The sequence below is a fragment of the Equus quagga genome, chromosome 11, assembly GCF_021613505.1.
Source record: "Equus quagga isolate Etosha38 chromosome 11, UCLA_HA_Equagga_1.0, whole genome shotgun sequence".
Taxonomy (NCBI): domain Eukaryota; kingdom Metazoa; phylum Chordata; class Mammalia; order Perissodactyla; family Equidae; genus Equus; species Equus quagga.
In genome coordinates, this window is record NC_060277.1 from 57,123,571 (window position 1) to 57,146,585 (window position 23,015).

Sequence of the window (23,015 nt, forward strand, 5' to 3'; positions counted from 1 at the left end):
TGCCACATCATATGGTAATTCTATTTTTAATTTTTTGAGGAACCTCCGTACTCCCTTCCATGGTGGCTGCACCATTTTCCATCCCCATCAGCAGTGCACGAGGTTCCAATTTCTCCACATCCTCACCAACGCTTGTTCTTTTCTGGGTTATTTGTTTGTTTTTATAATAGCCATCCTAATGTGTGTGATGTGGTATCTCATTGTGGTTTTGATTTGCATTTCCATAATGACTAGTGATGTGGAGCATCTCTTCATGTGCTTGTTGTCCACTTGTAACATCTTCTTTGGAGAAATGTCTATTCAAGTCCTTCATACATTTTTAAATTTGGGTTGTTTGTTTTCTTGTTATCGTCTTGTGGAACTTCTTTATAGATTTGGGATATTAACCCCTTATTAGATATATGATTTGCAAATAATTTCTCCATTCCATGGGTTGCGTTTTCACTCTGCAGATAGTATCTTTGGATGCACAAATCAAGTATTTTTACAGTTCCAGTATCAGCCTCTCCAGAAGTTTGTAAATTCTACCTGAAAGTATCCTTGGGCAAAATGAACAAGCAAGGTTCACAGTTGGTTTCTCGGGTCTGGGTTTGGAGGACCCAGACTTCCCAAGCAGGAGAGCTGACTGCCTAGAGAGCGTTGATGCGTGGGTTGTCTCCTTTGACCCTTGAAGTAGGCAGGAGTCTTATGTTATTTACAAACAAATGGAGGCCCACGGGATTGCGACTGGAGCAGACACAACAGCAGAGATGCCAGGACTCTTGGAAGGTGAGTCATATTTCAGAACATTTCTGTTTCCCCAAATGTAAACTGGAAGGGAACACACCTCCGTGGGCACAAGTGTGGTGGTAAATGAAGCCAAGGGAGCCACAAAGGAGAAATGACGTAACGGTGGCTCTGGTATTGAAGGAGAACTTCGGAGCAAGCAAACGATGTGCCAGGTGCTCAACACTGACTTCATTTTCATAGCGACCATATTATTCCCATTTTTAGGATGTAGAAACAGGTTCAGAAAGGTTAAGAAATTTAACCAAGCGCACACAGTTATGAACCTCAGATTTGAACACAAATAGTGTAATTTCAAAGGATCTGCTCCTCACCCACAACTTTTTATTAAAAACATACAGAGGGGCCGGGTGGTTGAATTTGTGTGCTCCACTCCAGTGGCCCAGGGTTTCTCTGGTTCGGCTCCTGGATGCGAGCCCGGCACCACTCATCAGGCCATGGTGAGGAGGCGTCCCACATAGCAGAGCCAGAAGGACCTACAGCTAGAAGGTGCAACTATGTACTGGGGGGCTTTGGGGGGCAGAAGAAGAAAAAAAAGACGATGACTGGCAACAGATGTTGGCTGAGGAGCCAATCTTTAAATAAATAAATAACACCATACAGAAAAGTTGAAAGAACAATTCAGTACCCACCCACATACCATCCCCCAGGTCCAACAGCTGTTAACACATCCCACATTTGCTGCAGCATGCTGTCTCTAAAGGTATACACATTTCCAACTGCTCGAAAGTAAGACGCAGACCTCATAACCTTTCACCCCTGTTAGGGACTGAACGTTTGTGTACCCCCAAATCCTTACGGTGAAGCCCTAACCCCTAACATGATGGTGTTTGGAGATGGGCCTGTGGGAGGTTATCAGGGTCAGACAGGGTGCGGAGAGGGCAGTTCTCGCAGGGGGATCAGCGCCCTCCCAGGAAGAGACACCACCGAGCCCCCCGCTGCCCTGGCCCGCTCCCCGCGCCCCCGGCCCCCCCGCTCCCAGCTCCCCCGCTGCCCCGGCCCCCCGCTCCTAGCTCCCCAGCTCCCCCGGCTCCCGGCTCCCCCGGCCCCCCGCCCCCAGCTCCCAGCTCCCCCGCTCCCCCTGCCGGCACACGCCACGCAAAGGCCCGGAGGCCAAGCAAGCAGCGCCGCCCGCCGGCAGTAACGGGGTCTCCGGGACCCAGCGGCGCCGGCGCCCCCATCCCGGGCCTCCAGCCTCCGGAGCTGGGAGCAAATTGAACGCCGCTGCCTCGGGGCGGCCGCGCAGCCCGAGACGAGCCCCGAACGCCGCGGGCCGGCTACCGTCACCCCAAGGAAATCCGACCAGCTTTCGACCAGCGTCCAGCACGGCCCACACGTTACACCCCTTTTCACCCGGAACACCCCCAGGGAGCACTGTGAGGCGCCCGGGCCACCCGGCTCGTAAAAGCGCCCCTCTCCAGGTCTGCCCGAGGTGTGCTCGTGCGCGCAGGGCAGGAGTCCCGGCGGGAGACGCCCGGGACCCCCACCGTCTTCCGCGCCTGGCGGCCCGGCCCGGCCCGGCCCGTTGTGGCGGCCTTCGCGCCCGCCGGCCCAGGGTGCGGAACCAATAGTGTCTGGCACTCCGCTCGACGTCGCCCGCCCGGACTCTGAATCCCGGAACGCCGAGCGCCAGAGGACGCAGTTCTCCGTGGGCTTCCGCCGCCGCCAAGCCGGAGTTCGCGGTGCCGCCGCGCTCTGTCGGTGCGCCCAGTTCGGCCGCCGCCATGGGGATCCTGGAGAAGATCTCTGAGATCGAGAAGGAGATCGCTCGGACGCAGAAGAACAAGGGTGAGGGTCAGCCCGGCGGGGCTCAGTTCTGCGGTAGAGCGGGAGCCGCGGAGCGGGGCCGGAGCGGTGACCAGGCGGCCCAGCGCGCCCGCGGCAGGGGGCGCCGGACGGGCCCAGGGCCCCACGCCCCGGGCTGATTGCGGGCGGCCCCTGAGGGATCTGGCCAGGCCAGGTGACCGAGTAGAGAGGCCAGCTCACAGCTAGCGTCTGACCCGCAGCGAGGCAGGGTCGGGCTTCGAACCCGGCCTCCTGGCGGCCGGGCTGGGGCGTTGGTGCGCTCCCCTTTTGTGCTGAGAAGTCCGGCGGGAGACCTCTCCCAGGTGCAGCCTCACCCAGCAGCCCGGAGCCCGCAGGTGGCGCGCAGGCAGTCGGGACTCCGGAGGCTGGCGGACTGGGCTTTGAACCCTGGCTCCACCGCTCCCTGCTGTGAAAGCTGGGAAAGTCACTTCGCCCCTTGGAGCCTCAGTGTCCTCATCTGCAAATGAGAAGAAGAATCCCCTGTCCCATCTCAGCTCACAGCTAAGTTAAACTAGGTAGTGTTTGCAAAGAACTTGGCACATGGTGAGCACTCAGTACAGAAAGCAAAGCCCCGGTGTAAACAGCACATAAGGAAGCAGTGAATCCAGACTTCAGATGGTGAGGGCTAGAGGAGCTCAGAGAAGGGCCTGGAGGAGAGGAGGCTTCCTGGAGGAACTGGGACTTGAGCTGGTTGAGGGGAGGGTATTCCAGCTGAGGGGCGCTGCTGGGGCAAAGGCAGGGGAGTCGAGGTGAGCATAGTGCATTCGTGGGACAGTGAGAACAGTCTAGACAGGAGGAATACTGGGAGATGCACTTGGCCAAGGTGGATGAGACCCGGTGCCTGGCCAGTCCTGCCGTAGGCTTGCAGGAGCCAGGAACTCGAAGTGGCTGGTCTCAGTGTCTGTCCTCCCTTGAGTCCATCTAGTTCTGAAGGCTGAGGAGTTGGGGGACTTCTTCCTTTCATTCATTCTGTAAACCTTCACTGAGCTCACACTTTGTGCTAGGCGCTGTGGTTAAAGCAGCGAACACAGCAGGCACGTCCCTGCCCTCATGGACTGACCTTCCAGTGGACGGTTTGTAAACTAGTAACCAAGTAAACAAGATAATTTCAGCCAGTGATAAATGCTGTGAAGACAAAGCAAGGTGATATAGTAAGAGTATCAGGGGTGAGGGCTGGGCCTACGAAGGTACAGTGATCAGAGAAGGCCACTGTGAGATGGGGACATTTGAGCTGAGACCAGAATGAGAAGAAGGAACCAGCTGTGCAAGGATCTGGTGGAACTGTTCCTGGTAGAGGAAACAGCTGGTGCAAAGGCCCTGAGGCAGGAACAAACTTGGCTTGTTCAGGAATTTGAAGGTCCGGGGCTGGAGTGCAGTGATGGGAAAGGAGAGGGCCAGTCACGTAGGGCCTTGTAGGTCATGGAAAACAGTCTGAGTTGTGTTCTAAGGACAGTGGGAGCTAGTGGAGGGTGTTAAGCAGTGGGGACCAGAGCTGTTTCTAATTGGCTTATAGCGAATCTAATTGTTATAGCGAAGGTTTTGTAACACCCCCTTTTCTGTCCTGAAATGCAGCTCCCCATCAACAGTGTAACTTTTTACACACAATTCAGAAAAAAATCAGCATAATACCCTAATGATCATATAAAGGAAGAGAAAAAGGGGAGTAACTTATAATTGAAATAGTGTGTGTTCCAGTGTGTAACGCGGGGGCACAGCCAAGGTGTAACGAAGGTGCAGTGCGAGGTGGGAGGCCTGCGCTCTGGGCAGAGGCCCTGGGCACGTGGCAGCCGCGGTGCAGACTGATACAGGGGCGTTGTGTTGGTGACTCAGGTACCCTACAAGAGTCGTCACTGTTGGCAGCTGGGATCCCAAGATGGTAAGCACGTCTAGGTAAAGTTTCAAACGAAACGTGTTATAGTCTTTCCTTCACACACACGCTAGTTGCGTTCCTGGAAATTTCAGTGTTTATTGACACTGCAAAAAATGCCCTGTGTTTACATGTGAAACAGAGCTGGGCTCTAGGCCCAGGTGATCCTAACCCGGGCCATCCCTCTGTGGATGTCCGGGATGTGAGGAGTCACCTGGGATGCGTGAGCCGCGCTGACTCACGCCTTGTAGGGCAGCTGGCTTCCCTGGACCCTGCTTGGTGAGTGCCAGTGAGGACTTCGCCATCACAGTGACAACAAAAAGCACCCCTGAAGCCCCGGGGAGCGGCGCTGCCTCTGCTGGGAGCTGCTGACTTGGGGTCATGAGGTCTTAGTAAGGAGACTAGCTTTTATTCTAAATGAAGTCAGAAGCCAAACGGGCATTTTAAGCAGGGAAGTGGTTTTTTCTTTCCTGGTCTCCTTGACAACGATTGCTGTCTGGTTCTGGTGTTCTGCGCCAGCGTTTGGTTATATGGAGAGGCCTGCCTGACCCACGGGGCTTGGGTACCCTGGACACTTACCCTCTGTCTTGCTTTATGTCCTTTAGCCACCGAGTATCACCTGGGCCTGCTGAAAGCAAAACTTGCCAAGTACCGGGCCCAGCTGTTGGAACCGTCCAAATCGGCCTCGTCCAAAGGGGAGGGCTTCGATGTCATGAAGTCGGGCGACGCCCGCGTGGCGCTGATTGGATTTCCCTCTGTGGGTAAGGTCAGTGATGGTCAGTGTGGGCCTTGAGGAAGGCAGGTCGTCTCCTCTCAAACATGACACTGTGCCTCCTCTCACTGCCTTTCTGAATTAGCTCCAGGGACTGAGAAGACCTGCCTCTCTAGGATCAGGGCCTACCCCTTTGTTTTCCTGACTTAGCGAACGTTGTTTCCTCTCGTCAGAAGTGGCTCCACTCGGTCTCTGACTCATCCCTCGGGCACACACCTTTGCTGGAGGCACAGCAGGGAACAGGACAGTTCTGAGCCTGCCCACACAGAACCTCCGTTCTTGGGGGAGGAGAGACATCAGCAAGTGGAGTAAAAGATGAGGTGTCTCAGGGCGAGGACTGCTCCGGATGGTGTGCGGGTTGAGGGCTGTGGTCTTGCCATTTTATGTCGTGGGTTCAGGAAGGCTGCTCTGGTGAGCAGATATTTGAGCAGAGGCCTGAAGGAAGTGTGGGAGTTTGCAGAGCCCTCGGGAGAGAACATTCTAGGCAGAGGGAATGGCGAGTGCAAAGGCCCATAAGTGGGAGCTCACTTGGTGTGTTCACGGGGGCCCAGGGCACGTGGGTCTGACTGAGCAGCGGGAAGGGCAGTAGGAGATGGGGTAGGGAGAGTGGGTGGCCTTGTGGGCTGCCATACAACTTTGGCTTTGAGTGAAGAATGAAGTGGGAGCCACTACACTTTTCTAGAAGGTTTCTTCTGTAAGCTTAATTTAGTGTAAAATCCATGTTTAATTTTTATGTGAGGAGTTAAGATAAATATCATTGCAGAGTTTTGAGCAGCAAAGGGACTGAACTGACTGGCTTTTTTTTTGTAATATACTTTACATTTTAGAATAGTCTTGGATTTACAGAAAAATTACAAAGATGGTAGAGAGAGTTCCCATGTACCCACGTCTGGTTTCCTCTACTGTTACATCTTGTACTGGGAGAATGTACTTGTTGCCGCTAATGAGTCAATAGAGACCTGTTATCATTAACTAAAGTCCATACTTTATTCAGATTTCCTTAGTCTTCCCCTAATGTCATTTTTCAGTCCCAGCATCCCACCCAGGATCCCACATTACTTTCAGTTGTCATGTCTCCTTAGGCTCCTCTAGACCTTTTCTTGGACTTGCTTTGATTTGAGGACTTTGACACTTTTGAGAAGTGCCTGTAGGCGTTTTGCAGAACACCCCCCAACTGGGATTTGTCTGATGTTTTTCTCATCGCTAGACTGGGTTGTGGGCTTTTGGGAGGAAGAGACAGAGGTGAAGCGACGTTTTTGTCACCTATCAAGGGTACATGCTCTCAACAGGACTCGTCCCTGTTGACATTGACCTTGAACGCAGGGCTGAGGTCGTGTTCCTCAGGTTTCTGCACTGTAAAGTCCCTGTTCTCCTCCCGTCCGTGCTGTCCTCTTAGGAGGAAAGTCGCTCTGGGCAGCTCACGCTTGAGGAGTGGGGAGTTAACGCCAGCCCCTCGCGGAGGGAGCAGCCGCACACGTTATTCAGGGTGTTCTGCACGGGGGATTTGTCTCTTGTCTCCCATTTGTTCTAGTCATTTACTTCTGTCAGTGTGGACTCCCAGGAGTTTATTTTGTACTTTGGGTTCTAAATGCATGCTGTGTTACTTTGTTACTCAGCTCTGGGGCTATTTCAGATGGCTTCTTTGACATGCTCCTGTTGTGTTTGTAGCGCTTCCTTACTTTCTGATACTGCATGCTTTAGCCTCGGCTTGTATATTCCTTGCCCCAGCCCTGGAATTGGCTGTTTCCCCGAGGAGCTCTGTTCTTAGTATTGGAGAATGGTATGTAGAGACCAAGATCCTGGGTGCTGACAGGCTGTGTCGCAGAGCCCCTCTGGCTGCCGTGGGAGGAGAGGCTGAGGCAAGGGTGGGGGCAGCAGGCCAGTGAAGAGGCTGCTCGGATAGAGGCCGAGTGAGCAACAGCCAAGAGGCTTCGACCAGGTGCCGGAGGAGTAGCCTTTAAATCAATTCAGCTAAAAATGTGTCTGCCCTGTTACTCTGGGCCACACGTGGGGGAGGTCGGCACCAGCCCCGTTTCTGGAGTGCTGGCTGCGGGCAGGGAGGATGCTCTGTGCCGTCCGCGCTTCCTTCCCTTTGTTCTCCCCTCTGCCTGTGGAACGGGGATGGAGTTGGTCTGCTCCCTGACTCCCTTCACACACGCGCACACAGTGAAACTGGGATCATATCTGCACTTGCCACTGGCATTTTCATTTCACCGTGGATATCTGTCATGTTCACACGTCAGAGTTCCCTCGTCTCTAAGGGCTGCCTGGAAACCGACGCTGTGGTCCTATGTCATTACCGACAGTCCGTTCCTTCCCTCCCCTGCTGATGGTAGCTCAGTAGTCCCCAGACTTTTGTCCGACCTCTCAGGGCTGCGGTGACTGTCCTGTGCTGGGACCTTTGTCCCCTGGAGCTGGGGTTTCTGGAAGAAGCACTCCTGGAAGGGAGCATGGTATTTCCCTGGTTTGTGGGTTTTAAAAATGGCCACCAGCACTGCTGGTTGCCCTCCACAGAAGCTCTGGCTGAGTCCATTTGGGGATAGTTAGGAACGTCTCCTGGTGCCTGGTCACGCACCCCCATGTGGTGCTGTGTCAGAGCGGGGCTGTGTGCTGGGGCAGGCGCAGACTGCAGTCAGACTAGTCTCTGCTTCGAGATCTGCAGGGTTCCTTCTTGATGGCATTTAAGTGCTTCTTAATCTTCGGAAACACTCACCCCAGTTGGATTTTGTTCCCAGTACCTAGCTGCAAGCTGCATCCTTGTCCTCCCTTGGGGTGGGCTCAGGAAATACTGCGACACTTTAGTTATCATCTGAGCCAGGTGGACTGAGGAAGGGAAGTCGCTGTGGAGGAAGGTTACAGAACACACTGGAAACCTGTCACTGAGCCCCTGTAGCTCCTGCTCCTCCAGGCCGCTTGCAGTCCCTCCAGCCTGTCCCTTTCACCCTTCCATAGAACGTGAGCACCCCCTTTACCTGAGGTTTCCTGACCTGAGCTCAAACACCTTTAGTCACGGGGTGCTCATGACTCCCCAACTCCACAAAAGCTGGACACAGAGTGGCTCACGGGCCTCCTGCTTCAGCCCCTCAGGAGGAGCTGCCACCCCCACTGCAGGAGCCCCTTCAGCTGAAGAGGGCTGGGACTGCCCCCAAGCGTGCCCTCTGCTGGCTGACCCCCTCACAGTCTTCAGTCCTGGTGTGGTGTCCAGATCCCTCTCTGCCTTTTTGGTCCTTTCTCATTTTTCCCAATTTTGTATAATAAAAATTTCCAAACCTGCAGAAGAGGTGGAAGAATGAGTATGATACACCCCCTATCGAGATGCATTGATTACTGGCATTTTGCCGTATTGCACTCTCTCTTTATATTTGCGTGTATGTGTGTAGGGGTTTGTTTTTGTTTTGACTGAACCATTTGAGAATAAATTGCAGACGTCATGCTTCATCACCCTTTACCCCTAAATATTTAAGCATGTATCTCCAAAGAATAAGGACATTTTCCTATTTAGCCGCAAACTGTAATATCACACCAAATAAAATGAACAGTAATCCAGTCATCATCTAGAGCCTGGGCCGTATTCTGATTTCAGCAGTTACCCCAAAAGGACTTCTGCAGCTGGTCTGTCCAAACCAGGGTCCATTCTGGGACCATGTACGGCCCCTGTGTGTTGTCTGTTTTAATCTAGACCTTTGTCAAGACCCTGGCTCTCTGAGAGACCAGAGCAGTCATCCTACAGAAGGCCCGTGCTCTGGAGTCGTCTGCTTGCTTCCTGGTGGGTGCTTTGGCTTGTTCGTCTCTTCGTTGTACTTCCTGTGAACCAAAAGTCAGATGGAGGGCCAGGTCTGTGTTGGCCGGGTTCCATGTCGGAGGTGGTGCGTACCTCATTTTCCACCATGCCAGAACCCCTGATAGCTGGTTGCATTTCCAGAACCCCTGGGTTGAAGGGAAGAACACTCTGTACCCTCTTCGTGTGGTTACCTTACCCGACCCCCTAGCGACCGGAAAGCCACCTGTAGGGAGTTACTGTGGTGGCTCACTGAACTCAGGCCCTGTCGGTGTCCTTTTAGTGACTTTGACACCAGTGATCGTGCCTGCCGGCGGTTCTTATTAGTGGTTGTAAAATGTCAATTTTCTAGTTCTCTTGTTCCTTCCTCACTTATCAGCTGACATTCCTCTGTCGAGTAGCACTTCTCTCATCACTGTGGGCTGTTTGGTTACCCTGAAAGAGTTGCATCTGGAAAGGCAGGACACATGCTTGTGTGTTGCCCTGAAATGACCAAGCAAGGTGGTGGGTTCAGAGCTGCCCGCGGGTGACAGGTGAGTATTTTCAGGCTTTAACTCTTCCGGTGTTATTATGAACTCATTAGTTTTGGCCTTTTCTTTTGATTTTACTTTCCAGCCTGCCAAGGGCTTTTTTCCCCAGGTGAAAAGCCCAGGCTGGGAGAAGCTGCTCTAGTTACCAAGGGCTATGCTCCTGGGGTCTGGACCCTGTGGCCAGATCCCACCACCCTTTTGGGAGTCTGTGCTCTCTGACCGTGGGAAGGCCCAGGCCTCTGTCCTGCAGAGGCCAGACAGCATCAGGGTGTCCTCCGGGTTGGCTTCTAGTAACTGTTGCTCAGTGTCTTGGCAGCCATTACCCTGGGGGCCCTGCGTCCACCCCACCAGGTTTCATCCTCCCTCAAGATGCCAGGAGCTCCCCAGGGCAGAGGGTCTCGACTTGAGGCCTCTGTCTCCTTCGCATGCCCATTCTGGGTTTCAGAGGCCTGAGGGGGTGTGAGTGAGACGTGCCCCCAGCCTTCCTGCTTGCCACTGAGGGGGCAGGGTCCGGATGGCACTGGCCCCTTGCCACTGCATCTCAGACTTCCTGTTCCAGGTGCCCTGCTGACTAGGATGGGGGTAGGAGGCCAGGGCTGGGTTTCTTTCCCTCCTGGCGCTGCCCACTGCTTTGCTGGCCTCTGGGCCCCAGTGTCCATCACTGTGGTCTTGCTGTGCTCTAGCTGTAGTGCACCACATCCCGTAGCATCTCCTTGAACCCCCATGCGGCCCTGTGAGGTAGGGACCAGGTGGATGGCCAGTCTACATCTGAGGACTCTGAGGTCAGAGGATGAAGTTTCTTGCCCACGGTGCCCCAGCAGAGGCAGGATCCAAGGCAGGGTCTCTCTAACTTCCGGCCAGGTCACAGCCCCATTCCCACAGGGAACTCTGATGCAAGTGTTCGCATCCAGATCCTTCCTGGCTCACTTCTCGGTTCCTTGGCAGCACATTCTTCCACATCTGGCTCCGTCTCAGACTGTAAGGTCGATACCTCCTTGCACATCTCCTTACCCCTCCCTGGGTGAGCAGCAACTTCCAGTGCCATGGGGCTATCTCTGGGGCCCAGGAGGGTCTGGAGGGTGTGTGGAGCTAGGGGAGGGCCCCTGATTTACTTGGGGAACCCACTTAGAAACCAGGTTCCTGTGTCCACCGAGACAGGCCTTGAGGCCTCCAAGGAACAGAGGGGCCTTCTGCTGCCTGAACCCCCCAGGCATGGCCAGAGGCGCCTTTTCCAGCTATTCTCTTCACACCCATCCAAATTACCAAGCCAAGTGGGGGAGACCTCTCTGCTGCCTGCACCGGTAGGCTCCTAGCCTGTGGGGAACCTCCGAAGGGGCTGGGACTGGACTTCTCACTGCAACGACCATCTGTTTCTCCTAGTCCACCTTCTTGAGTCTGATGACCTCCACAGCCAGCGAAGCTGCGTCCTATGAGTTCACAACCCTGACATGTATCCCTGGGGTCATTGAAGTGAGTTGGTGTTTACTGGGTCCAGGGGGAGGGGTGTGAGCTGGTGTCTGTGATTGTGTGTGTGTATGTTGTCTTTGGGTGTCCCTTGTGGGGAAGGCTCTAAACTGAGCTGCTTGGCCCTCAAGCACTGGCACCTCTCGGGGTTCTGGCTGCTGGGACCCCAGGATGCCTGGGCTGTCCTGGAATCCTGACTGGTTCTGCAAGGCAGGCCAGCGTACGGCAGCTCTCCCTGGTGTCCCTTCATGCACTTCTGCCCCACACCACCCCACCTCGGGTTATTCATTGCTGGTTGTCTGGATCCTTCCTTTTCCCGTGAGGCTTTGGCGCCTGTGGCAGCTGGGGTCCTGTGGCCTTGAGCCTCTCACAGTGAAGTGATTCATCTGCGAAGAGCTGTCACCATCAGTGATGCGCGTGTGGGGTTGTAAAAGCTCAAGAGCTTCCCCAGGTGGCTCTCAGCCCGCAGGCTGTGCCGGGCTGGCGCAGTGACAAGGCTTAGGCTTGACCCTGGAGGCTCACCCTGGGCTTCCCACTGCCCCTGAACCACAGGCTGTTGTAGGTGTTCTGGGTTTAGGCAGGCCCTTCCCAGCACTGACCCATCCTCACTCTACCTTCTCTTCTGCTTCCTAGTACAAAGGAGCCAACATCCAGCTCCTGGACCTTCCTGGAATCATTGAAGGCGCAGCACAAGGTGGGAGGCGGGAGCAGGTGGGGGAGACAGGGTGGAGCTCAGCGCCCAGGCGCCCTCTTCCACAGGGTCTTGGGCGTACTGGCCTCACTGTTAAAATTGGGTGTGGCTATGGAGGGTTGCTGGGTAGGGGTAGGCTTACAGCCCCTCACACTGCTCAGTGCTCTGTGCTTAAGGGACTCTGGCCTCCTATGTTCCTGGGAGGCCCCATCTCGAATCTGAGGAAACTGAGGCCCAGTGAGGTGAAATGACTTGCCAAAGGTCACACAGCTCACCAGACAGGTTTGAATTCCCACATCCGCTCTATGTGCTCCACCATGCCGCTGAGCAGACCCCTGAGAGGAATGGATACTTGTTAGCTGGCCAGCTCAGACCACACTGCTGGTCCTAGAGCCGTGTCCTTTGTTGTTTTGTCTTTGAGATGGGAACATGCCTGTGGCTTCTGGTGGCAGGTGGCCGCCTGCAGCATTTGCAGAGACGGTTACCAGCTGATGGTTATCCAGCACTTGTAAGTGCCGGGCTGGTGCTGACCGTTATCTCGCTTACTCCTCAGATAGCCCTGTGACTTAGGAAGTGTCATTATTTCCTTTTCATAGCCAGGAGGGACCTTGGGGACAGAAAGATAAAGAGTCTGCCCCACACGACTATCCACCTGCAAGTGCTGGAGCTGAGGCTGGAGCCTGCCTCTCTGGTTCCACAGCCCTGCCCTGCTGGCCTCCTCCCTAGGAGTCTCTGCCATCTCTCCTCTGTGCCCTCCCATGCCCCACTACCTCATCAGGGTGAGGTCCTGCTGCTTAAATAGGGATGGGGGGAATGGTAATGGTCCTCAGGAACCTGCTGTCTCAGTCAGCACCATAGGGCCTGGAGGTGGTCTGGCCCCTGCTGGGGAAATACACTGGTGAGAATCAGGGGCAGCTGGCCCAGAGAGATCACTTGGTCCAACCCCTTGATTCTCAGAAGGGGAGGCAGGTCACGGTTGGAACCCACAGTGTTTAGATCTGGTGTTGTGACCTCAGTCAGAACTTGCTGCGTGACCTTGGCAAGGTACCTGACTACCCTGATAATAACAGGGTCTGATCTTTGTGTGGCAGTTCCTAAAGCACCTCCTCCTGTGTTGTCTCATGTGATCCTTTCTGTAGCCCCAGGTGGGTGGGTGCTATCACCCCATTTTCCAGAAAGGGGAGACAAGTTCAGATCCTGGTACCATGCTAGCTTTGTGATCTTGGGCAAGTGACTGATTAACTCTAAGCCAAGCCTCAGTTTTCTCATCTGTAAGATGGACATGATAACACCGATGATACAGGATAGTTCTGAGGATTAAGTGAGGCAGTGTTCACGAAGCACTTAGCAGGGGCCTGCTGCACAGCAGGGGCAGGGGGAGGAAGGAACTCCTCCTAAGCTGGTGATGTCGGAGTTCCTTCTAAAACAAGTCTCCATGAGGGAAACAGCATGTGGATTAAAGAAAAATGCCAAAGAAATCACAGCCCAAGGGATGGCACATAGCAGGTCTGTAAAGGGCAGGAGTCTGGGGCGCTGGAGGCTGGGTAGGTGCCACATGGGTCTTGTCTGTGTCACTGTGTAACCATATCCCTTCCCCCTGTCCAGGGAAAGGCCGTGGCCGGCAGGTGATTGCTGTGGCACGCACAGCTGACGTTGTCATCATGATGCTGGACGCCACCAAGGGAGAGGTGCAGAGGTCCGCAGAGTGGGACAGGGGCAAGCTGGCATGTCTGGGGAGGCCCCTCAGTGCGGCAGCAGGACACTGGCTCCAGCTGATGTCTCTGAGCTCGTGGTGGACAGTCCGAGGGGCCTTGGCCCTCTCTCATGTGGGAGTAGTGGCGGGACTGTCTACAGGCTGAACGCAATGTAGTCAGCTGGAACATGCTCCCAAGGGGCTTGCGTCCAGCTCAGAGGTGTCTGGAGGCTGGGGACTGTGGCGTACCATGCCAGCTGAAGCCTGTCCTGGATGCTCCTTGACAGCACAGGCTATGCCGGCTCCGGCCCCTGCCTGCAGAGGCCTGGGTGCCCCAGTCACTGCCCATAACCTGCCAGGAGCCCAGCCTCAAGCAACCAAAGCCTTGTTCCTTCCTTGGCCTGCTGGCTGATTGGCACATCGGCCACAGACCCAGCCAGTCCCCCCTTAGACTAGGCACAGGGTCCAGAGGCTCTGTCTCATCAGCCTTGACTTGTTGAGAAGGAATGTTCTGGGTTCCTGGTGGATGGGAGGGGAGGACGTTGGTCTGTGTTTGGGTGGGCAGGGGCTTCCTGTGTAATGCAGAAGCTGCACAGCCTGCCTCTGGGCATCTCTGAAGGCTTGTGGGGGCTCTGCCCAGGTCTCTGCTGGAGAAGGAGCTGGAGTCGGTTGGCATCCGCCTCAACAAGCACAAGCCCAACATCTACTTCAAGGTGAGGCCCCTCACTAAGCAGGTTTGGGACTGCCTCTGCAGGCCGCTGAGGCGTGGGAGTGAATGCAGCTGCCCCTTTGTCAGCAGCTCTCCCTCTCTCCTCCTGCAGCCCAGGAAAGGTGGCGGCGTCTCCTTTAATTCGACAGTCACGCTGACCCAGTGCTCGGAAAAGCTGGTGCAACTGATCCTGCACGAATACAGTATCCTTCCCTAAGGAGCAGCGGCGGCGGAGGGCCTGGAGCCCACAGGGCAGGGGAGGGGCAGCCTGAGACAGGAGGCCCGTGGCCCAGGGTGACAGCACACCAACCCAAGTCGCCTCATATCCATCTGAGCAGCCTCCAGGAAAGCTGCCGCCAGCTGACACCAGGCGCTTCCTGTCCTCTGTGCCTCTGTGCTCACCAGGCTCCAGGCTGGCAGGGCTGCAGCCACGCACTCAACAGTGGCTTCCTGGCACTGTGTCAGGCAGTCACATCTGGAAAGAAGATGAGGTGGTGAGGTGGGGCTGAGGGAGACAGCCCCAGAGGACCATGGATTCCTGGCCTGGAGAAGCCTGTGTGCATACCACTGAAGTATTATCGAGGAGCTGGGTGAATCCTAGTGCCCTGGAAACCAGGGCAGGGCCCCAGGGACAGAGTCGAGCTCAGCATAGGCAGAACTCATGGTGGAACAGGCTGTGTAGCTAGGTGATGAGGCCCTCGTCACTAGGTGTGTGCACAGATGCAGGATGGCCCCAGAGGAGATTCCCACGTGGGGAAGCTGGGTCAGAACCGTGCTTCCCGCCAGTGCTCCTAGCACTGGACCTGGGCTTCCACTGAGCTGCTCTGGGGATTCTGGCAAGTGTGTTTTTTTTTCTTACTTAACAGTGAAGATTTAAACCATTGATTGAAACCTTTCCATATTGTGGTTCCTTTTGAAGAAAAATGAGGGAGCTCCCCAGACTTTAAAATCTTATGAAACCTCAAAAGCAGATAACTTCCAAGGTACCTTTGAGCATCGTATTTCCTGATGGGGGCACGAGGGGCTGCTGGCACACAGGTTGCCCTTAATCTGAGCTCCTCAGAGATCTTTAATGCAGAAGTGCTCTTCCGAGAAGACTGCTCCCCAGATGAGTTCATCGATGTCATCGTGGGCAACCGCGTGTACATGCCCTGCTTGTATGTAAGTGGTGCCAACCCTCCAGGGTGTCCCTGCATGCGGGGAGCTCTTGTCCCAGGCTGGCCCAGATGGGAGACAGCCTTCTGAGAGGAGCAGAAAGAGCCTGGAGCCATCTCCCCCCTCACCTCCCCTCTACCCCAGTGGCTGTTTGAGTCTTGCAGATGTGGTTAGCTTGACACAGGGGTTCTAGCCCAGCCTTTCCTTCTAGGGGCCAGTGGCCTCAGGCCCCTTCAGCCTTGCCCCATCCTTATGGTAGACACTTAGCATCAGCCCCCTCCCCTTGTGCCTCGGAATGCAGTGGGAGGAGCCCTGGGTAGGCCGTGGCTGCCTGGGGCCCTGTTCCTACACTGCTTTGTTCCTTTCCTTCTCTATCACCTTTTCAATCCCAGGTTTATAACAAAATCGACCAGATCTCAATGGAAGAAGTGGACCGCCTGGCCCGGAAACCCAACAGTGTGGTCATCAGGTGAGGCTCCCAGCCTCCTGCTGCCCTGCTCTCCTCTCTGTGCATGTGAGCCCGGCAGTCAGGCCTCCCAACCGTCTCGGCCAGGCAAAGCCTCCACTCACAGCCCAGGGAAGACAGTCCTGATGGCTGCTGGTCACCTTGGCCTGGTCCCACGCTGAGTTGGCCTGGGCAGGGGGGGTGATGTCGGGTGGACTCTGGTTAAGAAAATAGAAGGATTTCGTCCACCAAGGTAAATGGGTAAGAATTATTAAAAAGCTTAGTAGTTAACTGCAGACCCCCTGAAAGCCCCAGAGTGTGAGCCAGCTGCTCCTGGTGCTCTGGAAGATGTGCCTTCTGTCACTACAGTGGGAAGGGAAAAGGGAACTGAAGTCCTCAGGCAGGCAGGGCTGTCCTTGGCGGCCGTTTCCCTGCCCTTCTTTGAGGCTGTGTCGTGAGGGTGTCGCCTGGCTCTGGCTGACACCTGTGTGCTCGCTTCCCACCATTGCTGCAGGCTTCTCTTTTGGGGTGGACTGACTGGGGTGCTCCACTCTGTTAGTTTCCTAGCTCAGACAAGGGCTCTGTGGCTTCACAGTGAGGCTTGGCTTATGGGGAGCGAGATGCTCGGGGACCAAGTAGGGGTGACTGGTGCACATGATGAGTGAGGGTCTTGGACCCAAGTGTGAGGACCATTTCCTGGGCATTGCCAACTGCCACAAAGAGCAGCAGAGAGTGAGTGTCCTTCCCACAGGACAGCTTCAGTTCCTCTCCTGCTGCTGCATCCCAGGCTCCCTCCGGGGCCTCCTGAGGGCCTGGCCGTCCTCAGGGTGTGAGAGCACCCGGACACCACACCGTTACCTGCTCAGGCTCACTGCAGCTCACGGGAGGAGAGGAGACCCGCTCAGGGTCATACTACTGCAGACTGTCGAGCCAAGGGCCATGCCGTCACTGAAATCCCTGCTAGGCTGCCCTGTGCGACTCGGCAGCCCCTCCTGCTTCTGGGAAGGGGTGAGCTCTGGATTGTCATCCTCTGCCCATAGTCCCATCAGAGCCCCTCGCCAGTCTTCTAATGGCAGGTGCCAGGAGGGAAGCCCAGCCTTGAGGCGCCCTGTGTCAGAGATGCCATGTGTCCTCCCCAGAGTGCAGCTCTGAGCCCCTGGAGAGACAGCTGAGCTTTGTTTGGCGTGATCGTGGTTGGTGACTAGAGGATTGGTGACAGCATCGGCAGCTGAAGTGTCAAGCTGCAGTCAGAACTATGGGCTTGGCTCCCCACTGGCACCAGCTGGGCCACACTGGCCTTGGTGCCCATGCCCAGCCACATGGAGGTTGTCCTCTGCAGCAGTGGGAAAGCAAAGACCCCAGCCCCTAAGCCCATGGGGCTCCTCTGACTGGCTGCCTTCCTCCCTGGTAGCTGTGGCATGAAGCTGAACCTCGACTACTTGCTGGAGATGCTTTGGGAGTACTTGGCCCTGACCTGCATCTACACCAAGAAGAGAGGACGTGAGTTGGGTGGCATGTGGCCTGAGAAACAGGCTGAGCCTCATTCTCCCTAGAGGGCTGCCAGGCTCTGTATGTGGTACCCAGAGGGCCCAGTGCTCTGGCCCAGCTGGTCTTGTACATGTCTCAGCCTTTCTCCCATCTCAGAGCCTGTACTGCTCTCTACCTCAGGCTCACAGAGACCTTGGCCCAAGCCCTTATAGCAAAGAATGCCAAGCTCTGGCGCCACTGGTCTCGAGGGTGCCCGGGTGGGCTGGGTGGGCAGTGGGATACAGGCTGTCCTGGAGTTCCCCACTGGCTACAGCAGTAATCCCCTCCCAACCTCCCCTAGCAGTGGCAGACCCCACATCAGGACTGTAGCCAACTGGAATACTCAGGAGCTTTCCCCATGACCCCACCCACCCATGTATGCACACCTCACACACCCTGGGAGCCAGTGGCTGAGTTTGCATCGACCTTGACCGTGTTGGCAAGGGAAGAGATGCAGCTGCCCCCGACTGGTTACCAGCAGCTGTCACGTCTTGCCAGTTCATTCCACATGCTTCACGTGGCTCGTCTCAGTCGGGCTCTCATGGCTGATTGGGTTGCAGGCAGTTTGAATCCTGGACTTAGATTTATTTAGATTTTCTGTGTTGAGGTCAAGGTCATAGGAGACTACATGGGGACATGGGAATCTATAGCAAGGGTGTGCCAAACAGTTGGGGGAATGTTAAGCCAAGGTGGGAGGCCGGAAGGGCCTCTGCACCCATATGGTAGGGAATCACAAAGCAGCATGGGGCCGTGACTGTGACTGACTGCCCCCTGCAACCTCCACCTATGCAGAGAGGCCAGACTTCACGGACGCCATCATCCTCCGGAAAGGGGCCTCCGTGGAGCATGTGGTGAGTTGACAATACCCGTCCAGACAAGGGTGTCAGGGAGCCCTGCATCCTGTGTGAGGGGCTCTGCCTGAGCTTCTCCCAGCCCTTGGCTGGCACGCTGCAGTGGCAGAGCGGCTGAGGGTGGGCTCTGGAGTTAGGGCGGGCTCTGGAGTTAGGCCTGGGTGCATCCTGACCCCCTTGCCAGCTGCACGTCCAGCCTCTGCACCTTTCCAGTGAGGCAGCTGCGCTGTTGCCTCCCTGAGGGGCCGTGCCCGAGGCTGAGCCTGTGGGCACTTGGCCTGCTGCCTGGTGCATGGGAGATGTCCAGGAAGTAGCAGCGTCCTCACCCTGTCACATCCTTGTGCTGCAGGGTCCTCAGGGCCACGCCATTGAGGTGTTCCGTCAAGGAGAGCTGCTGCTCTGGGCACTTCTGTATTGTTACTCCCCCTTGTGCTTCCCCAGGGCTGGCCTAGGGCTCAGGTTGCCACCTTGTGTGTCCTTGGTCCCTGCTGGCTTCCTGTCCCCCCTTCAGCCCCCAGCATGACCTGCCCCTCCCTACTCTCACATCCTGCCCCCTAGCCTGGGAATGGCTTTGAATGCTTTCTGCACTCAACACGTTTATTGAGCACCAACAGTAAACAAAATAGCCCCAGTTCCTGCCAGAATTGGGGTCCTTTGGGGTCAACAGATGTGAAACTGCCAGTGCCAGAGCTAAGCACTCGCACGTAAGGTGAGTGCAGTGAAGGAAGGGGATGGGGAGCAGCAAGGGGCGGCGCCAAATCTACACAGAGAAGCCAGGCCTTGGAGGAGGGGACCTGACGGCGACGAGTGGGGGTGGGGGAGCCCCAGGCAGGGGAGCAGGTGGACGAAAGCCCTGAGGTGGAGGGGCTCTGCACAGGCTCAGCGAGGGAGGCTGCATTTCTGTCTGGAGCTTTGTGACCCTGCGCCATCTTTTATGAAGATCGTCGGGCCCTGCAGGAGCAGGTGATGCCTGAGGACCTGGGCCCATGTTCCAGGTCACACACTTGTCTTCTTGGGCTTTTGTTTTCCTCGTTTTGTTTTCCTCCAGCTCGTTTCTTCTCGGGGTCTGTGCTGTGGACACTGGTTGCTGGGGCTGCAGTTTGGCTCATACATTCATTCATTTGGCAAGGCCAGCCTGAGACCTCTGCCAGCCTAGAGGTGCTGGTACAAATGGCAGGGCTTGGCCTTGAAGACTAGCATGCTGGGCAGAAGCCAAGGAGACCCCTCCCAGATCCCTTCAGTCGCTCACAAGGAGCTCCATGTGGGAGTCCCTGTCCCTGGGCCTGTTTCAGAACCCATGATTGCAGTGTCTTCTACTGGGGCCCAGCAGACTGTTGACACTGGTGCCCATGAGTACTGGCCCTCCCTGGGGTTACCCTGCACCTTCTGTGGCCACTTTCTTCAACCCTCTCAGGCCCTTGGCCACTTACCCAAGAAGATGTGGGGCTTCAGCCACGCCCAGGAAGAAAAGCAGGAGATTGCGGAAGAAGGGCCCTGCAGGCAGTGGGAATGACAGGTGCTGAGGCCCAGAGGCAGGAGTGAGTGTGAGGACTGCTGGCTGTCTGCTGTCAGCTGGCACCAGGGTGCTGGACCCAAGGGTGAGGAGGGGCCGGCAGGAGGGGAGGAGCTTTGGAGGCCTTGCTCCAGAGTCTGGACTTTGTCCCAGAGAGGCCTGGTCTTCGGTGGTTCCTGCGTGCCCTCCCCCGCAGGTGCCTCCCTCCCAGGACATCCAACTGTCCCAAGTGCTGCGGAGCATCCGTAAAGGCTGACCTGAATGCTGACACCAGGGACCCAAGGTAGATGAACCAGGTAGACATTGCAGCCAGGCAGACCTGGGGTCTTTGGGTTGCACTCAGCCCAGGCCCCTGGTACATATTTAGTGAGAGCCGACAAAGGCCTTGCCTCCAAAAGGGTCATGGGCCATAAGCCTCAGAGGCAGAGAGGACCGTGCAGGGCTCTCAGGAGAGTGAGCAGCACAGTGAACTCTGAGGAGCAATAATCTTCCCATCCCCAAACAGTATGCTGTCTCCCATATTGAAAAAGATCACCTTGGATGACCTTCCATTCTCCCTCATCGGTAGAGACACAAGTACAGAGAAATACTTCTCTCCTGCAAACTTGGTAGTAAATGGCTTCTACTGATAATGCTTGACCTTAGTGTCAGAGACGCTAGAGCATGGTGGGGCCTGTGGCAAACTGGAGAGTACACAGCCCATCTGCCTCAAGGGTGTGAGCACCGGCCCAGTGCTCCCAAAGCTCTCAGGGTCCTAGGAGAATGCTTGTGATTGTGTGATCCTGCATTGTAAACTTTGCCAGTGGGCTTAGTTCTTTTTATTGTTGGACAAGCTGCATAAAATGTAAAATGCATGTTTGCAGGCCAGAGCTGACTACTGGGCCATCAGATTTCATTCTCTGGTCTAGAAAACAGCAAGTGTTGGAATTGATTGTGTGGGTGTCTCTGCTTGTCACTGGCAGCATGGCAGCAGTGTCCTCTCTGCCGTGGCCACCCAGAGGAGGCCCAGATCAGGCTGGCTCCCTGTATGCACTGCGGAAATGTTCTTGCAGGCCTAGCGTCCCCACAGCAGCTGGGCTGAGGCACCTGCTCCTCTGACTAGGGCCTGGAGGGCTTGTGACACGTGCACGGAGAGGCACCACCGCACCGTCTTTGCCTCCCCTGCGCCCGCCTGCTGCCGTGCAGCCAGGGGTCCACATTCTCAGGGGAAGCGCTGGCTGCCCTTCCAAGGTCTCCTCCTGCCGGCCTCCTCAGTGCTCTGGGATTCCCGTGACCTCAGCCCTACCTGGGAGTGTGAAAGGATGTGGGCTGTCCTGGGGTGGGGGGTAGATGATGTGACATGCTGGAGGCTCCAGGTCACAGCTGCGGCCAGGAGACAGTGATGAGGTGTGGTGACTCCAGGCTGAAGTGAGGTTTCCTGAAAACCACTCTTGCCCATCTGAAGGAACATTGTCAGGGCTGTTGTTCAGGCAAGGCGGGCAGAGGGCCACCCACAGCCAGATCCTGGACCTTGCTCTGTGAAGAACAGTCCTACCCGGGCACCACAGCCCTTGGACAGACCTGGGAGTGGGGGCGTCAGAACAACCTGCAGCCGTGAATAGGAGCCGGCTTGTGGATCGAGCACGTGGTGCTCCTTGACTCAAGGCCAGTGCTTATTTGAGCATCTGCCTTGGAAATTGCTACTACTTGGCACGTGCCCCGGGCTTAGGTGTGTGGCTGAGCTCGATGTGGGGTTGGGCACAGCCTCATCTTGCTGTCTGACTCTCTCATCCTCTAGTGCCACCGCATCCACCGGTCGCTGGCCAGCCAGTTCAAGTACGCCCTGGTGTGGGTGAGTCTGGGTGGAAGGTGGCTGGAGTCATGCCCAACATAGCCCCTGGGTTAGGCAGGAGCAAGGTGTTCATGCTTGTGTGCACAGTGTCCCACTGCGTGGGGTGTGCCTGCTGACCCAGGCTGGACTCGGGCCTCTCCCACCTTGGGATCCAGGGGTGGTTAGACCACTGGGGATGTCCTCTTATCTGAGGCCTGTGGGGTTTGCCAGTGCCGGGTGTTCACACACCCCAGCACAGACATGCCTTCCTCCGTGATAGCTCCATCACCTTGGGCTTGGTCAGTACAAGGCTGATGTGGCCCCCTGCCCTGTTCCCCACCCAGGGTACCAGCACCAAGTACAGCCCACAGCGGGTGGGCCTGACCCACACCATGGAGCACGAGGATGTCATCCAGATCGTCAAGAAGTAGTGGCTCCTGCCAGGCCTCCCCCACCCCCACCCCATCTCCCTGGGGAGTCGGACCCAGTGGGACACACCAAAGCCCAAACAGGAAAAATACAAATACAACTCAGGAGGGGTCTCTTAAGTCTCTGCTGTTTCCAGAAGTTTCCTCAGTAGGCAGATGATGAAGAATGTGCTGTGGCAAAGGGATGGCTGAGGTTGGGGGACTTGGCTAGGGGGCATTTCCCATGAGACTGGTCCCTCAGTTCTGAGTTTGGAACCCTGGGCCTGTGCCCCACCCCTGGCCCCTTCAGGCACTAAGGGAGCAAGTTGTCCACCTGGCCCCGGTCAGGGCCTAAAGCAGATGGCTTGCTTTGGTGCTGGGCAGGGGGCCTGGCCTACCTGCGTCCCTGGAGGCAGTAGTTACTGTTGGGGCCCCTCAGCCCCTGCCAGCTTCTCTGGCACTCAGGGAGGGGGCCTCCCAGGATACAACTCCCTCACACTACCCTACTCAGAGCTGCCCCAAGGTGGAAATGAGAGGTCAGTGGCTTTAAAGGCCCAGCTCACGCCCTCCATAGCCTGAGGGATCCTGAAGTACCGCCCCCTCCCAGGGCAGCCCCTGCTCAGCACAGAACCCCAGGAGCTGGGCCCTGCACAGACACCTAGGGTGGGGACTTTGGAGTTTGGGTTCTGTGTTTTCTCTCAGGCCCCTGACATCTCAGATCTCCTTTCTGAAATAAAGGATGAAAACAGCTCCTGTTCTGACTGAGGACAATTTTATAAATTTACTGAACCTGGTTGTCAGGTTGGGTCGGGGGCAGCAATGAGCCTGGTGATCAGAGAGTGGGTAGAGCCTGGGCCCTGGGGGAGCAAGCCCAAGTCTGGGGTGCAAGGGAGAATGTGGGGTGTTCCAGGGTGGGCTCTGCCCTGCAGAGTTGGCCAGGGGCTCTAGGCCCCAAACGTGGCCCCTCCTGAAGCCAGGCCTGGCTGCCGAGCTGGGCAGCCTCCCTAGAAGGCCCACGGAACCCTTGGGGCAGCAGGGCGGCCAGGGATGTCTCCTGTTCCTCAGAAGCTGGGGTGGAGAAGCCTCGGGGTGGTGCCAGAGGGTGGCGCAGGGGTCCCTGAGCCCCACTGGCTGCAGCGTGTTCTCCAGGGCAGCAGCCTGCCCTGGGCCGCCCAGCTCGTAAGTGCAGAGCCAGGTCTGAACCACCGTCT

The 23,015-nt window shown here is 56.3% G+C and overlaps 1 protein-coding gene across 8 annotated transcripts; it reads left to right on the plus strand.

The window, feature by feature from the left end:
- Window positions 1-2,426: 2,426 nt before the first annotated feature.
- Window positions 2,427-22,554, plus strand: DRG2 (developmentally regulated GTP binding protein 2). 8 transcript variants are annotated; one of them, XR_006890626.1, is made up of 16 exons: window positions 2,427-2,574; window positions 5,065-5,225; window positions 10,422-10,560; window positions 10,698-10,840; window positions 10,920-11,009; window positions 11,637-11,697; window positions 13,300-13,390; window positions 14,028-14,100; window positions 14,209-14,299; window positions 15,160-15,257; window positions 15,644-15,720; window positions 17,108-17,196; window positions 18,016-18,074; window positions 18,424-19,870; window positions 21,365-21,418; window positions 21,742-21,824. XR_006890626.1 is itself a non-coding variant. In XM_046675670.1 (13 exons), exons 1-13 carry the CDS (start codon window positions 2,511-2,513, stop codon window positions 21,826-21,828), a joined length of 1,095 nt encoding a protein of 364 aa, XP_046531626.1. In that variant the 5' UTR covers window positions 2,427-2,510; the 3' UTR covers window positions 21,829-22,554. The 8 variants fall into 8 exon arrangements, 1 of the variants encoding a protein (XP_046531626.1); XR_006890625.1 differs by having other exon boundaries at window positions 5,065-5,220; window positions 10,669-10,840; XR_006890627.1 differs by having other exon boundaries at window positions 5,065-5,220; window positions 10,422-10,517.
- The last annotated feature ends 461 nt before the right edge of the window (window positions 22,555-23,015 follow it).